This window comes from Miscanthus floridulus, chromosome 2 (genome assembly GCF_019320115.1).
Source record: "Miscanthus floridulus cultivar M001 chromosome 2, ASM1932011v1, whole genome shotgun sequence".
Classification (NCBI taxonomy): Eukaryota; Viridiplantae; Streptophyta; class Magnoliopsida; order Poales; family Poaceae; genus Miscanthus; species Miscanthus floridulus.
The window spans coordinates 8,685,462-8,701,358 of NC_089581.1; the positions used below are offsets into that span (position 1 = coordinate 8,685,462).

The 15,897-nt window shown below is 46.2% G+C and overlaps 2 protein-coding genes across 2 annotated transcripts; both read right to left on the reverse strand.

Moving 5' to 3' along the window:
* Positions 1–546: 546 nt before the first annotated feature.
* On the reverse strand, positions 547–4,011 carry LOC136537850 (hydroxyproline O-galactosyltransferase GALT6-like). Its single transcript, XM_066529824.1, has 7 exons — positions 3,067–4,011; positions 2,607–2,830; positions 2,219–2,506; positions 2,016–2,144; positions 1,742–1,915; positions 1,254–1,361; positions 547–1,134 (listed from the first exon to the last, which is right to left on the reverse strand). Exons 1-7 carry the CDS (start codon positions 3,863–3,865, stop codon positions 925–927), a joined length of 1,932 nt encoding a protein of 643 aa, XP_066385921.1. The 5' UTR covers positions 3,866–4,011; the 3' UTR covers positions 547–924.
* Positions 4,012–6,522: 2,511 nt separating this feature from the next.
* Positions 6,523–12,074, reverse strand: LOC136537851 (uncharacterized). The gene is made up of 7 exons (XM_066529825.1): positions 11,835–12,074; positions 10,581–10,698; positions 10,138–10,286; positions 9,894–10,001; positions 9,667–9,786; positions 7,109–7,282; positions 6,523–7,000 (listed from the first exon to the last, which is right to left on the reverse strand). Exons 1-7 carry the CDS (start codon positions 11,949–11,951, stop codon positions 6,899–6,901), a joined length of 888 nt encoding a protein of 295 aa, XP_066385922.1. The 5' UTR covers positions 11,952–12,074; the 3' UTR covers positions 6,523–6,898.
* Positions 12,075–15,897: the final 3,823 nt, after the last annotated feature.

Genomic DNA, 15,897 nt, shown 5'->3' on the forward strand with positions numbered 1-15,897 from the left:
TTTGCCCATTATCGAAGATGACTGCATTTCTTGTTACCCAAATGATTCAGAGGTAGAAGATGGATTGGCGTTTCTGGTTCTGTTCTATCCTCCCTGATGTGTTTCCTCCTTCACCTTGGTAGTCTGGTTGGCCCTTTCAGTTGACTTGGGCCGAGAGCCTCTTTGCAAGCTCAAGCGTTCGCTTTGCCGCAACCTAACTACGCCCAATACATTCGCCCAATACATGACATTCTGTTTGATCCAAGGAGCTAATCATTAGCAGTTACTCCCTCCATTCAAAACTATGAGACATTTTGGCTTTTCTATATACATAGTTTTTCTACTATGTACTTAGATATATATATAAACTATGTCTACATGTATGGTAAAAGCAATGTATCTAGTTAAAACATCTTATAATTTGGAATGAAGGCGGTAACTATTAGCTCTATTGATCCAAATAGGGTTTAGTCTAAACCTGCACCTTTTCTGCTCTATCTGGACTCATGTATTTCCATTTGCTGGAATGGAAATAGTGTCCCCGCGTCGAGATCAAGAGAGAGAGAGGGAGGGAGGGAGGGAGGGAGGGAGAGAGAGAGAGGGAGAGAGAGAGAGAGAACAGTTGAAAGCCAGTAGTTATCAAGCTGTCAACGAACAAAGAAGATATGATACAGTATATATATGCGACTAGAGAAAGTTCAGAATATGACATACACATAAACCATCAGGCTCCTACCCTAGATAGGTCAAATAAATTTGACTTGTACAGAGACAGTCTACAAACATGGCTCCATTGTTAGCATCAGCAGCTGAATCAACTACTGACCAAAAGAATGAACGAATGGTAACAAGGTCCGCAGAGTACAAGTGCCTCAAACTCATCCTCATTTTGTATCTCGATGATCAATCTGTTCTCCATTATACTAATCACTGTGCTGTCCATTGTCATCTTACGTTGCAGCATTGAGCGCTCCCAGCTTGCAACTTTCTCCACAAACAAATCATGTGTTGTGGGGATTGGTAGTGTGCGGTGAAATAACCATCAAAGCAGCCAGGCTGGTAGAACCTGACATCATGCAAATACTCTACAGGCTGACGAGTAGTATTGAACTTCTCAACCCACATGCCCATACTAACATCTTCCATCTTGAATAGCTGTGTCATGAAAAACATAGCCATTAGAAATCACATATTCAGACTCCATTATAAAAAAAAAACACTATTGCTGTATTCAATGACTAGAGATAGAGAAAGGGTATAACTGCTGTACTTACTCTTAATGTCTTATTATCAAACTCGGATAGAATATATTGAGCAATATCTGATGAAATGACATAGCCAGGCCCATTAGCATAAGGAGGATACACTTCCTCTGGCCATTCCTGTTAGGAACAGAAAAACAAAGATCAAATTTGTGTAGCATAAATGTGGTATTGAACCACTAATCACCAAAATGAAATGTAAGACGAAAAGAACATAACAAATCAAGTTTGGTGTGAAACATATAGGGTCACCATACTATCCGAAATAGTGCTTTCAATTCCTTAACATATCATATCATATTTGAAAAGGGTAAATCATATTCATGAGACTAAAAAGGGCTCATACCTGATGACCTAACAACTAACATACTGAATTTTTGCTAATTCTGTAACCTAGCATTAAGGGATGGTCATCTGAAAGGGTTTCATTTATCCTTTTTAAGGAGCGGCATAATGCACATGTGACAGCTCTTTAACTGTAGAGAAAAATAGAGTCTTACCTCATATGTGACAGACCATTTCCCAGATCTTAAGGGTCTGTGGTAGTAGTTTATATTTCCCACATAAATGCTCTTTCCCCTTTGGACCTTGTTTACTTGATCCAATACAGATTCAATTCTGACAAATGTATCATCGTCACATTTCATTATGTGCTTTGCAGGAACAACCCTCACCTGAAAAATAGTTGCAATGTCATGATGAATTATGCAAATCATACTAATGCATGATAGAGGAACTAAAACAAATCCATTCACACAAATCCAAATTACGCACCCCATACTCAACAATGGCAATAGTTTTTAGAACAACAAGGTCATAGCTATCCATGAATGGAACTATAACAATGTCCCCAAAGTAATCTGCCTCCTTCTTCAGCTCTTCATTGACCTCGTTTCTTCCATTCTGCGAAGCGTTTTCTTTATTAGATTTGAACAGAAAATTGCTATCGAACTAATAATTCAGCTGCAGAAATCTACCAGAGCAACAAAGAAGCGAGCAACAACATCAGATGATCTCCTGGTCGAAATCATCCATGACTTGCGAACAGCCATACGCTCAGCAAAATGGTTAGCAGATGACAGGATGCCAATAAAAAGCTCAACAGGTTCAGTTGGCAAGGGTGAGGCCTTCCACTGTTCAGACATCTCAAGATAACTTTTTGTTGCAGAAGTAGGAGGTGAAGTGGGCAAAGAACCAGCCAAAATGGAGTCGACGTCAATGTCTCCTTTCAAAGACAACCGTGACGCATCCTCGAGATTGTAGCCCTGTCAAGCCAAATATTGAGCAACATTATTAGAAAATTAAATCTTGAGAAGTTGAGATATTGCTGAGAATAATCCTTACAGAGTTCCATAGCAAACTCACAGTGCGGTAAGGGAACGATGTAACATGCCGGCCATCAACATTGACATGGTAGCCTTCCAAACCAGCTGTTATGATTAGAACAAATTGCTTGCCCTCTGCAAATGCGTATGGCCAGTTGACATTCGGCCTACCAATCAAACGGTTCAGCCACAATTTCATCCGTGATTCTTGTGTCTCGTTGTTATCATCACGAATCCATTTGTCACACTTCAATTCCCCGTCAACTGAAAAGTCAATAATATAACTTCAGTTACTTTGAAGACAATTTACCAAGCTGACTTTCAAAGGTACTACATTCTTGAAGACAAAGGAATCCTTGTATCTTTTGGGGGAATTCTGGAAACAGCTACTATGCCAGGTTCAGACCACCTCAAGGTAATTTCCTACCCAACGACGCGACAGTACACAAAACGAGGCATAGCCGAGGAAAAAAAAAAAGCTTAGCAACGGAGGAGCTCACCAGTGTCGTCGTCCGGCCGTGACGCCCACCCCTCGCAGCGCTGCGGCTGCGCCCACTGCATCCGGTAGCAAGTGTTGAGCTCGATGACGGGGCGGCCGCTGAAGTCCCCGCGGATCCTGGGGTTGAAGTGCAGTATCCTGGGCGGCTCCTCCCCCTGCACCGCCTTGGTGCCCAGGAGCTCGAGCATGAACTGCGACATCATGACCGGCGCAGCCCCGTCCCTCGCTCCCGCTACCTCCGCCCGCGCAGCCCGCGGCCGCGCCACCACCGTGAGGCGCGACCCCACCGCCATCCCGCACGGCAGGTCCACCGCGACTCCCCCGCCGCTCGCGAGCCGGTCCCTCGGCACCGAGACCGTCGCAGGGCAGGAGACCAAGGCGGCAGCGGACGGGGACGGCGAAGGGGAGGAGGATGAGGACGGGGAAGCGGGAGCGGAGAGGAGGCGGGCGAGGTGGGGTGCCGCGGCGGCGAAGGCGGCGTTGGCCGAGGCGTCGATGGATGATGCGGCGGCAGCAGACGAGGAGGAGTTGGTGGCGCGGCGGTTGACGCGGATGGAGGAGACGGCGAGCGGGGCAGTCCTGACGGGGCGGAGCGGGGAGGACGCGTGCAGCGGCGCGGAGGAGGCGTGGAGGAGCTCGCGGCGGCGGGCGCGTTGCGTGGCGGCGTGGGATTGGGCGTGGGCGTGGCGGGGCGACGCGGTGGAGACGGCGAAGGAGGGCAGCTCGAAGAGGAGGAGGAAGAGGAGGTACGCCGCCGCCGCGGCCAGCAGCGCGAGGCGACACGCGCGCTTCGGCGGCATGGCGCGGTGGTTCGTTCGCGAACGGGGGCAGCAGGGCGAGGGAATGGGAATGGGGGGAGGGGAGGGGAGAGTCGGTCAAGTAGCCGTTTGGGAAGGCGTGCGCGTGCGCGGGCAAGACTTTTTCGGCGAGGTGTCGTGGAAGTGGAAGGAAGACTGGGCTGGGAGTTGATGCGGCGTCTGGGTGTGTCGTTGTTTAAAGACCAGACCGTTGCGGTGGCACCGTGTGGGGGTGGGGTGGGTCAGTGGGTGGGGCAGGCAGGAACGCACGCGGCGTTCGTGATTCCGTCCCGACGCCACGGCTTCCGGTAACGGGCTTTGTTTCACCCAATTTTGCTCGTCAGCTTACCGGCGAACCTCAACTTCTCTGACTGGAACCTGAACCTCTCTCGTGTTTTCTTCACGTAAATGCGTAGGTACGGGTTGTTACCCACCTGTGGACTGTCGTCGGGACACGGCAGGAGTGCAGGGGTGGAAGTGGAAGTCAGAGGGGAGATCGGCAGATTGCAAGTTTGGACGACGCCGGGAAGGGAAAACAGGGACGAGGATCGACGCAGATTGTGTGCGCGCGCGCACACACACGCTATGGTCCACGCGCCACCGACGTGATGAAGCCAGCGAGGGAGGCCGCACGCGGGACGCGGCGCCACCGGCCCGGACACTGGGTTGTCACGTTAGGTGCGGTTGCGGCGCGTGTTATGTTGAAGTAGGAGATGGATTGGGTTGGCTTGGTTGGGCCTCGATACGTCTAGCGCTCGGACAGGACGTCGTCCAGACGTGGCTCCGACACATGTACCGCTCTCGCGTCCGCATCCTGCCTCGCACCCCGTGTCTCGCCCCCAGCATCTAGGCCCACGTCCGTCACAGGGACCCACGCCCACCCCACGCCTCGCACAACGACAGCTACGGACCACGCCGTGCAACACCCGTTCCACTTTTGCAACATCCACCACGATCCACTTTTGCAGTATCAAAATAAAACATTTGCAACGAACGTCTAAAACAGATGAAACATTTGGAACATACAATTGAAACACCATTGCAACATGTGTAACATCCCGATCTATTTTTAAAACATCCAGATGCAACACTTGCAACACGTAAAAAAGACAGATGAAACACTTGAGACATGCGTCTGAAACACTTGCTACATACGTAAAAAAAACAGATGAAACATTGGGCGTAGACGCTTACAACATACATGTACAATTATTGCAACATATGTAACATCCCGATCTACTTTTGCAACATCCGCATAAAACAATTAAAACATACATCTGAAAACACTTGAAACATGGGGTTGCAACATGTCCGAAAAACGTCCAGAAACACTTCAAACACAGCATCGCCGCGTGGCCATGACCTACCTGGTGGGGCAACTGCAGTGGCGCAGGCTCGCTGGATGGTGCGCGCCCGCACGCCATGCCCGCCGTCGGTTGAGGGAGAGGAGACGCTACCGGATCTGGGGAGGGCGCCGCCGGCCGAGGTAGGAGAGGGTCAACGGCTTACTTGGATCTCGCTGGGGTGGGGAGAGGGCCACCGGATTCGCGGGTGTTGGGCGCTCCCAGTGGGTGAGGACGCCGGGTGGGGGAAGGGGCGCCGCCGGGGTGGGGGAGGAGGATGCAGGGTAGGGGAAGGAGCCGCCGGGGTGGGGGTAGGACGCCAGAAAAGGGAAAGGAGTCGCCTGGGTGGGGGAGGAGGATGTCGGGGATGGAGGAAGGAGCCGCCGCCGACCAGGGAAGCAGCGATGACCGCGTCGTCGGGTGTGGGGTAGGACGCGAAGGGATAAGAATGGGGAGGGGCGCGAGTACTGCGAGAGTGAGCGGTGGGAAGTGACCGGGCGTCTTAATCATATCATTATCGTCTTGAAATAGGGGACACGACGATCCTACTCCCCGCGTTCCGCATGGGTGCATAGTCAGTCTGTCCAGCAATTTTTTTAAACCTTTTTTCAAAATCATATTTTAAAAATAACGTCAAGCCACGTGGCCGAGCAAATTCACTCGGTCACATCACGCGACAAATGATCCATTTAGTAGAGCTCTCGCTTCAGCTAAAGCTCGGGTTTTGATTTCTTGATAGAGTAGCTTTGCCTTCACTTGTTACAAAAAAAAAAATTAGTAAAACGTCTCCTTATTTTACCATTTTGTTAGAAAAATGTTTGGTAAAATATCTCTTATTTTACTATCCGTGGTTGCAATGCATGCTCGCTCTTTGAGTTGGGCCACTATTCAGCAACCAATGTGCAAAGGAGCCCAGCGTGGAAGCAAAATAGCGAATCCCAATGGGACCAAAGATGCAGATCAGACATCATAGGAGCCTCTCGTGTGCAAACTGTTGCACGATAAAAGATTGTTCAGCAACTTTGCTCCCCAGTCCATCAACATTCCCACGTCTATAATTGGCAAAGTTACAGGGCACCGTTTCTAGATGGAAAATTTTAAACTATTTGTTACCATCAACCACTTTTTCGATCGAAGAGAAAGCTAATATAACCCTACGCTGGCTGTATAGACAATTATAGCTCATCTATCAGTTCACCCATATAATAGTGGCTCACATATGACCCACTTGTTTCTCTCATAAAATTTCTTAATTCTCATGTTTAAACAGGCTACTATTTGCGCCATTACAACAACTCTTGCCGACCATCTGTTCAATACCTGCTGTCTGGGCAACAATTTTTATTGGGATATAGAAAGTTGGCTCAGATTAAAAGCGCGAAAATGCAATGAACGTAGTAGAGCAAATTCATTTTTGCATGCCTCTTGTGCGTCCAGAAGACAATGATAATCATGAGCTACGTGTCTTATTCTTGAATTACAAAACTAGGACACCATAGTCCGAGCAAGAAGCCACGGAAGGGCTCCAACATTTACCTCCTACCTCGGCACCTTCAGTTTGACAGAAAATAAACAGTTCATGTTGCAGCTCCGAGTTAGCACCACGACAGCTGGAAATCTTCGAGCTTCATCAGGGGACGAAAGCACAGTTGCTGGTTGTAACAAACTGTGGTCTGACCCAAAACCCTCCTTGCTAGCGGTTGATGGGGGTATGCATCCGCTCAACGATTCTGTTGATAGCAGCCCGAGTCATTACAAGGGTGTCATGCTGGAGGATACTGTAAACATTGAGCCCCTGCGTTTCATGAAAGCAGAATGGTCTTTTAACCAGAAAAGGATATTCCAAGCAAATAACACTTAGTTTGATTACTCAAACCTCAAGTACTGAAATCATAGAACTTACTATGGAAGGAAGTACATTAACGTAGTGAAGGTTTTGAGTAGCCAGCTTTAGCTTCTTATCAATGTCGCCTCCATCCACCAACAGAACCTTCTTTGTATCATCCATCTGTCTAATGTATTGCACAATGTTTTTTGTCTTGTGGCTAGGGACTTCCAAGTCCTCAAAGACCAAGAGCTATACAAAAAAAACATAGACCCGTAAATTTTAAAGCAAACAATGAAATTCATAAGGGTTTTTTCCTGCAGGACAGAAGTTCAACAGACATTGAATGTGTGCACACTAAAATTTTATAACCACGTCGGAGAACATTGATAAAACAAAGACATATTATCATATGTACATATTGTTTTCGACAGGGAAAGCAAGGAAACAATGTCAGTTTTTACTTATATTTGGTAGTAAATAACAATTCAACTTTTTGTGAAAACATGATCCTAGTAAACTAAGTTGATGTTAATGTGATTTAAGTCCGTAAAAGGTAAGGGCTATGCTAAACATGAACAATTGAATACACCCTCAATGGGAGTTTCATTCTCATTAAATATAGTGACACGTCAGCCTTTTTGATGATGTGGCAAGGGATTAATGAAAAGAGAGATGAAATGAGTTTCATCTAGATGAAACTATGTCTACACTGTTTTCAATACAACTTGTCTCTTGCATGTGCTGCCTATGAAATAGCAAAATGAAACAATGCATTGCAGAGACCATTTCAATGTTATCAAATTGTGCAGTCGACCCTAGTCGTCATGGGACCGACCAGACGACTAATCGCGATTAGTTGTTGACCAGCCTGATTAGTCGAGCCTAGTCGGTCATAATTGTCCATATAGCCGGCCCGTATATATTCCAGGACTGATATACCATATAGCATGTAGTATAAAGCACTAGGGCACAGATTCTTGTGAGATTTGATGGCCAGTTGGCCGCTTATCAACATCTGCACATACATCACATAGCCACATAAGTGTATGTAAGCAATATGCAGAGAGCGGCAGCATAGAGCATGAGGCAAGAACAGCAGCAGCAGTAGAGCTAGAGCAAGGCAGAGTCACAGAGGTGCAGAGCACAAATCAAATACACACGCAGCGTAGCAACAAGAAGATGGAGGAGGATTGGAGGACTAGAGGAGGAGCTCATCTTCGGGATGGAAGAAGGGATCTGGTGAGCAGCGGTAGAATTCGGTGTTGTTTGCTGCCTGCGGGACTGAGCCTGCGGCAATGGTTGCGCTGAGCGGAGGCATGCAGGCGCCCTGCAGCAATGGGAGCCAATGGAGATTTGTGGAAGAGGGTCGTGATTAAGCAAAGGTTAGTCGGTCGACTAGAAATCTGGTCAAACAAATCGAATCTGTGGACATATTTAGAGTCATAGGATCCATCAGTCCAATTAATCAACATTCGACAACTTAAAACACTGGACCTTTTCATTCATCAATTCAATACACTATTGCACATGTGGCACTATTGGAAACATCAATATGAAATCTTCCACTGAGAATGGCCTAAGAGCCACACCAAAAAACATTGTGTAAAACAAACATGTTTTTTCATACCACTAAATAGATTTTAGTAAACAACAATGCAGTTCAGGAAGGAAGGAAAACATAGTCAGCTCACAGTAAAATCAGGCAACAAACAATGAACTGTCGTGAAAACATGATCCTATGAATTTAAGTTGATGATAATGTCATTAAATCGCCCCATCTATGAGAACAGCCTGTTCATATATAAATTAAGGCTTAAATAAGCAATGGGGACAACAGGACACAGGGCACCACGTAATACGATATTAATCGACACTCATCAGTTCATAGTTATTTACAAGATAACTACACATGTGGTTAGCAACTTATCTTACCATCCTAAAGACTAAAGGGGATCTAGAAAGTCAAGATATTAAAAGGAGTTCAATTATAACATTTACAAATAAAATTGCAACAAAGTCGTGTAGTTTTTTTTTTAAAAAAATAGTAAGCATGTTTCTTCGTAGAGCACACTATTAAACATGATTAATAAGTATAGCAATTCATTTGTCAACAATAATTTTGTAGATATAATAATAATTATTAACTAAAAGTGAGCACATCAAAGCACATATATATTAATTTATCTTATACTCTTATAAAGCAAAACCCCACTACCTATTTCTCTTACCATGCAAGCTATCCAACTAGGCAATCCACTATCACGCAATTAAATGCCCTGTTCGCTTGGCTGATAAGCTATGACTGAAAGTACTGTTGGCTGATTTGTTGTGAGAGAAAAATATTGTTCATTGACTGAAAAAATACGGCTTATAAGCCAAGCGAACAGGGCGAAAATCCATTAGCCCATGTCCACGTCAGCAAGTCACCTATTTCTCTCAACATGCAAGCTGTCCAACTAGGCAATGCACTATTACACACAATTAAAATCCACTAGCCCATGCAATTATAATGTCCACGTCAGCAAGACACATAAGTATTTTGTTGTCCATGTCATCATGCCACGCAATCCACTAATTTGCAATTCCCGCAGCAACGCGCGGGGTATTCTTCTAGTTTAATAGATAGCAAATACCTTTCCCTCTGCAGTTCGAGCAGACAAGGCAATCTTAAGCCCCAGCCGCCGTACTTTCTTCTGCAGCTTGATTGCATGGCTTCGTGGTTTAGGCCCATGCATGGTTGCACCACCGCGGAACTGTTATGTTCATCATTTAGTTGACTGAACTCCAAACTGGATAGTATGTTCCCAGCAATCTCAATATGAATATATGTATCATTATTCATTCAGTTATAATAACAAACCTGGGGACCACGCAGTGTGCCATGCCGTGCTCTTCCAGTTCCTTTTTGCTTGTAAGGCTTTCTTCCAGTGCCACTCACTTCACTGATAGTTTTAGTTGAGTGTGTCCCCTGTAAAGACAAAGAAGGGCCTAAATTATTAGAATACAGAAGACAGAACTGTCATTTTGTCAAGATGATATACATCAGTCCAAGAATTCCATAAATGAAGACCACGTAAAAATATAATGAGTGATCCTATTGGCACCTGCTGTCTTTTAGCAAGCTGCCACCTTACTACCCGGTGAACAATATCCTTCCTAATTGGAACATCAAAAACATCACCATCCAAAACCATGAAGCCCTTGTCCTCATTATGGAAGTTTGTAACCCTAGCTACCAGGTCTTCATACTGCCCTGCAATATTATAACAAGTCAGAGGAATCAAAATTCAGCATATCCTTAATTCAAAAGAAAATCGGCATTATTCATAAATAACTGCAATACTGCAGAAGTGAAGTGAAGTTTCATTCATGTCAAATTTTGTTCCGATTAGGTAACAAACAGGAAGCAAAGCTTTAGCTGACCTAAGATAAGATGGTAAGTCATATGATAGATTATTTGTAGTTAAAAGAAAATTGAGAAGACTAGTATTGAGAGAAATGCCACTAAAATGGTGATTTGAAACTAGTTAATAGGGGGAGAACTTACCAAGCTCCCGATCTGGTGTCCACACAGTCCTGCTAGAAAGAAGTTCTGGTGGAATCAGCACTTCACTTGGTGGAGCCAAAAGAGTAGAATACCCATTGAAAAAGAAACCTGGCAGATTCTGGAAATGGAATAAGTGTTTAAAACAAAAGTCAATGCAGAACTCACGTGTAGTCAAATATACCAAAACACATTTTCAAACGGGGAGCAATGAAATAGACTTCTTAACAGATGATTGGATGTAATAAGCTAGATCTTGGCAAAAAGATAAGAAAACTTCTATGTCAAAATCTTGATACCCCAAAGTGCTAACAGGCAAGTATGATTGATGCTTTCCTACCAGATAAGTTAAAGAAAAAAAATGCTCCAGAAGATTGGAGGATGCAATAGTTGTAGCTTTTGCAGCACATGTTTTCAAAGCAAGGCTGTCCCATTTCTGTTAACAGAAACAAAATAAAACAGAGTTCGAGTGCAGCAAAGCAAAAGCAAGAACAGTAACAGAAAGACAATGAGCAGAGCAAGTTTGAGTGGGGCAGGCAGAGCATCTGTCATCACATGTAATCCACTAATCCAAGATCTATTCAGATGTAAAAGTTGATAATAAAGCCAGATTTAAAATCCCTCGTCTCCAAAGGCTTAAAAACTGTATACTGTTGTTGAACAGTACTGAATGCAGCATCAGGTAAACAGGCAAATTCACAGGACTGGCCGCACAAGGAACGGAATGAATGGAAGAAGCAATTGGACTAAGGTTCAACTGAAACACAGGATCGCCACCTACAACCAATCAACCATAACTAATGTAACGAAATTGCTGCTAGATGTTTCTCAAGCAAGGCCTCACTGCCTCAGACACAAAATTGACACATATATATGCCAAAATGGATCAGCACTGAAGATTGAAACCTCTTCAATGATACTGACAGTAATTGCTGAAAATGGACTTTATTTTGTGCTTCCCTTCACGAACCTTGGAATGAAGCAATCCTTGTAAATACGCCAACTAGCATAATCCTCAAGACTAAACATAATTGCAGTCGAGTGAAAGCATCAGATGTTTGCTAAATCACTACATTTCAAGCGGGAATCGGGCAAGTGGCCGAGCAATCTTGCACCTAAACCACAACTCTAGCCTGAAGCAGGCACATTTCCCATCCTACAAGTGATCTACGAGATGTTCTAACAGGCAGGCTGGAACCGCTGCCTGCGCCAGCACCACCGAGGACAGGGGGAGGGAGGAAGAGAGGGGGTCCAGACCTTCGCGAGGCAGGAGCCTACGTCCGGCGGCGGGTGGTGGTGGTGCAGCGCCGCCGTAGTGGGCGCGGACCCCGCGGCGCGGCGGAGCAGCGACGCGGTGCGCGCGAGGGCCCGCATCGGGTAGGGAGAGAGGAGGCACGCGGCGGCTGGAGTTGCGCCGGCGGAAGAGAGCGCGGAGGCACGGACACCGATCCGCGGCGGCGCTTCCTCTCTTTTGCCTGTTCGCTCGGGGCCTTCGCCTTTCAGCAACAGCACGCGCGCAAGCCCACGGACCACGGCATGCTCGCGGCGCCACTTGCTCCTCCTCGTTCGAGATGGTGGGCCGATAGTCGGTCCATGCCGGCCCGCTCACTTGTGAACAGCTTTCCTATGCATTGGTTGCCAACTCGTGCCCTCGGATGTGACGGATATAGGATCGATAGAATAGAGAAGAGTACGTTGCTCTCATATTTATATCCTATATTTTTTCTTTCTTTCTCATATAGTAGTTAAGAGTTGAAACGGTTAATGTTCACTATAGAAACCAATCAGAATATTCTTGGTCATAGACGGGGATTAACATGTATCCAGTACATGATGAGCTTGGTACTGTAGATATGATTTACGTATGTTGCATTTCTTGAATGATTAGATCTTGAATCTGTTATAATGTTTTAGTTAAGTTTTTATTTATTTTCCAATTTAAAATTCCTCCGATGGTTCATTTTTCTTATGGCTGCTATCATAACAAGGGATAATTTCGCAAAAAAGAAGAAAATAGAGGGTAGTATATGTATCGTTGGTGGATTTAGGATCTATATATATTATAATCCTAAACTTTATTATAGGTTGTATTTTAACATGTAAGCTATCCACCTCCGTAGTTCATTATCATATGCAATGAAAGCCCACTAGCATCTATAATTATGATATACACATCAGTGAGATACATCATCCACTAATATACATTTAGCTGTCTACGTTAGTGTGCCTTAATTTATGATTATGATATTTCATCCCTTCATATAAGTAATTATATGTAGTCTAATTTTATTTCAGATTATAGGTAATTCCCGTAGCAATGCGCGAGACATGCTTCTAGTTTTATTAAAGGGTGTGCCCTATAAAAAAATGCAATTCGTTAAACAATTATAAAATTTAAAATATAATTCCTATTAAAATAAAAAAAAATTTGAAACTTCCATAAACTCCAATATAAATAGTTCAAACCCATACGGATAGTTCAAAAAAAGAGACTTAAATATTATTTGTCTAACAATTTTAGTGGCAATTAAATAAAACTATATGAAAGTACCTAGTGTTTTCTAAAAAACACAATAAGAGACGATGATTGCACATGCGTGACATCATGGCATGTTTGTGCAGGTAATTCGTCAGCCGCTAGATTAGGCGGCAAACGCTCAGCCACCTAGCCAAGAAGGCAGGAATGAACAAGCCTTCCTCGGTTCACATTCCTGCCATAGTCTTCAACCTTCAAGCCCTCCTAACCTTGCTCCCATGGCTGGAATTTCTTGGGGGCACTAAGGGGGCTCTATGGGCGCGGCCACCGGGGGCTGGTCGCTGCAAAGAAAACCAAAACCCAAAAGGCGTGCATAACCCAAAGGGCGCATTTTGTGTCATATGCTTAAGCTGCTGTCAAAGATAAAATTCACGTTGTACTTGCCGCGCGCAAAAGTATTTGTTGTCGTCCGCTGCTACTACCAGCATGCCTCTTGAGACTTGACCACTGACAAGTTTTTTTTTTCAATAATAGTATATGCTCCCACAACATCTACCACGTAACTTGTATATTGGTGGTGGATGTTATGAGAGCATATGTCTTTATGGGCACATTTAACTTTCTCGTTTAGAGAAGTAACATCCCTCGTGAACTTGGTACAAGTACGGTACTCCCTCATCCAGAAATTTATCTTTTTTATTCCCCCAAAATCCACCTCTCCTAGGCACCTACCGAAGTAGTGTGTGTAGGTTAGTGAACTACTACTAGTCATGTGATGAATTATACTGTACCATACACCTCGCTGACGACGATGGGAGGAACCGTAGACAGGGTTGTACGTACGACAAGTCCGATACTCCGGTCCGTCCATAAATTGCAGGAAGCAAGTGGCTCCCAAGATGTCACGGCTAGCTCTAGCTGGTGTCATCCCGTCCGTCCGTCCGCTGCGTGGCTGCGGCCGGCCGGCGCCGGGAATCACGAGGACGTAAATCACGGAATACACCGTCAGGTCACACCCACCGTGGGCTGATCGCCTGATCCCAGTTCACGTCGTAGCATGAGTTGCATGCACCCAGTATAAGATGAGCTAAAAGAAAATAAGCTAATAAACAAGATTTGTAGAGACGACGCAAAACTTGCATCGTATGTAGTCAGTGACCATGATCACCATATATGAGATGCAAGTTATGCGTGCATATATGTAACGTTCCAGTCCGGGAAGACGGCTAAGATCCACTCTACACATTGAATGGACCACACCTGCTAATTAGCTCTCTTGCGCTTTCGTTCTCGCTTCGTGTAAAAGATTCGAACCGAAGTTAATATTGGTTCACTCCTTCCTCGGGTTCCGAGGTGGTACTAAGTCCACCTGCTACAGTACCTTCCATGTCTACAATACCGATAACCCGAGCTATAGTCTTTCGACGGCCCAGCTTTGGCCCATTAGCGGGGTCTCACATACACCCACCCTTGAGGACTCGACGTCCTCGTTGAGGGCCGAACCAACCTAACCAAACGGGACAAATGTCCATGACCGACTCTCTTGGCCCACGTCCATATTCCCAGCTCTCCGGGGCAAGTGCCATGCTCTTTGTAGAGCCATGCGCAGCCTGTCCGAGCTCCTGAGCCATATGTCCGTGAAACCGCGAGAGTTGGCTCTGAATACCATTTGTAACGCCCCAGCCCGGGAAGACGGCTAAGATCCACTCTACACATTAAATGAACCACACCTGCTAATTAGCTCTTTTACGCTTTCGTCCTCACTTCACGCAAAAAGTTCGAACCGGAGTTAATAACCTCACAGAGCTCAAGCTTTTTAAGTTGGTTCAACTCTTCCTCTGGTTCCGAGGGGTACTAAGGCCCCCTTTGGCAGGGCTTTTGGAGGCTCCCGTTTCGGAAAATCGAGGCAAAAAATAAACTGGAGAGAGCCGAAGCCAGTAAAGCCATGATTTCGAGCTTCTCCGGCTTCGTGCTACAATACTGCTACAGTACCCAGAGCTGGAGCCGGTGAAACCCTGTCGAAGAGGCCTAATTCTTTTGCTACAGTACCTTGCACGCTACAGCCCGATACCTGAGCTACAGTATTTCGCCGGCTCAGCTTTGGCCCGTTAGTGGGGTCTCACGATATATATGCATGGGCAGCCAACACGGCCCCTCGGTGGTCCAATGGCGCTCTGCCCCCCTGCACAAGATGGCATCCGGCGGGGCGTTGCTGCTCCTGCGACGGCAACCGAGCGTGCAGCCCCGATGGCCACTACATCAACACCTTGACCGTGGCTTCAGCAGCCTGAGTGCGCGCTGCGGCCTCGATGATAGCGAGGTGCCCATGAACACTTCTGCACTGATCCCGACGTGATGAGGTAACGATGGTGCAAACTTTGGGCGGCCGTTCGCATAGCCGATCAATGAGTATGAGTAAGCACCGTGAATCAGGCTTCGCTGGCCCGGCCTGTGATATGTGGACTGGCTGGCGGTGATGTCTGGCCCGAATTGCCTAATCGACATTGCGTAGCTGTTCAGGCGCGCGCTCAGCAAAGCAAAGGCGAGGCCACGAGCACGAAAATTTTGTGCGACGGTGTCGCACGGGCTCTGGCGTTGGCGTGTGACATACTGTAACCTAGGCGATTTTAGATCGTGGCGTCCAGATCACGGTGTCCTCCGGGTGCCGCACGCCCCATTCTATGGGACGGTGTCGCATAGAATTTTCTTCCGGCCTGCTACCGATGCTCGCCGTGGCTGCACGCATGAGCGGACGGGAACCGGGGAGGTGCAAAGAATAGGGAAGGGGAGGGGACAATATGGCTGGCACCTGGCGTGGCAGGTCTGCCAGCTACAGCAAAGCAC

Coding starts and splice junctions, on each gene's coding strand:
- LOC136537850 (XM_066529824.1), bottom strand. CDS start 3,865: ATGCCGCCGAAGCGCGCGTGTCGCCTCGCGCTGCTGGCCGCGGCGGCG. Junction 2,507..2,606: donor CATCGTTCCCTTACCGCACT/GTGAGTTTGCTA, acceptor TTGGCTTGACAG/GGCTACAATCTCGAGGATGC. Junction 1,135..1,253: donor TTGATAATAAGACATTAAGA/GTAAGTACAGCA, acceptor TTCATGACACAG/CTATTCAAGATGGAAGATGT.
- LOC136537851 (XM_066529825.1), bottom strand. CDS start 11,951: ATGCGGGCCCTCGCGCGCACCGCGTCGCTGCTCCGCCGCGCCGCGGGG. Junction 10,002..10,137: donor AGCTTGCTAAAAGACAGCAG/GTGCCAATAGGA, acceptor TTGTCTTTACAG/GGGACACACTCAACTAAAAC. Junction 7,001..7,108: donor TTAATGTACTTCCTTCCATA/GTAAGTTCTATG, acceptor CATGAAACGCAG/GGGCTCAATGTTTACAGTAT.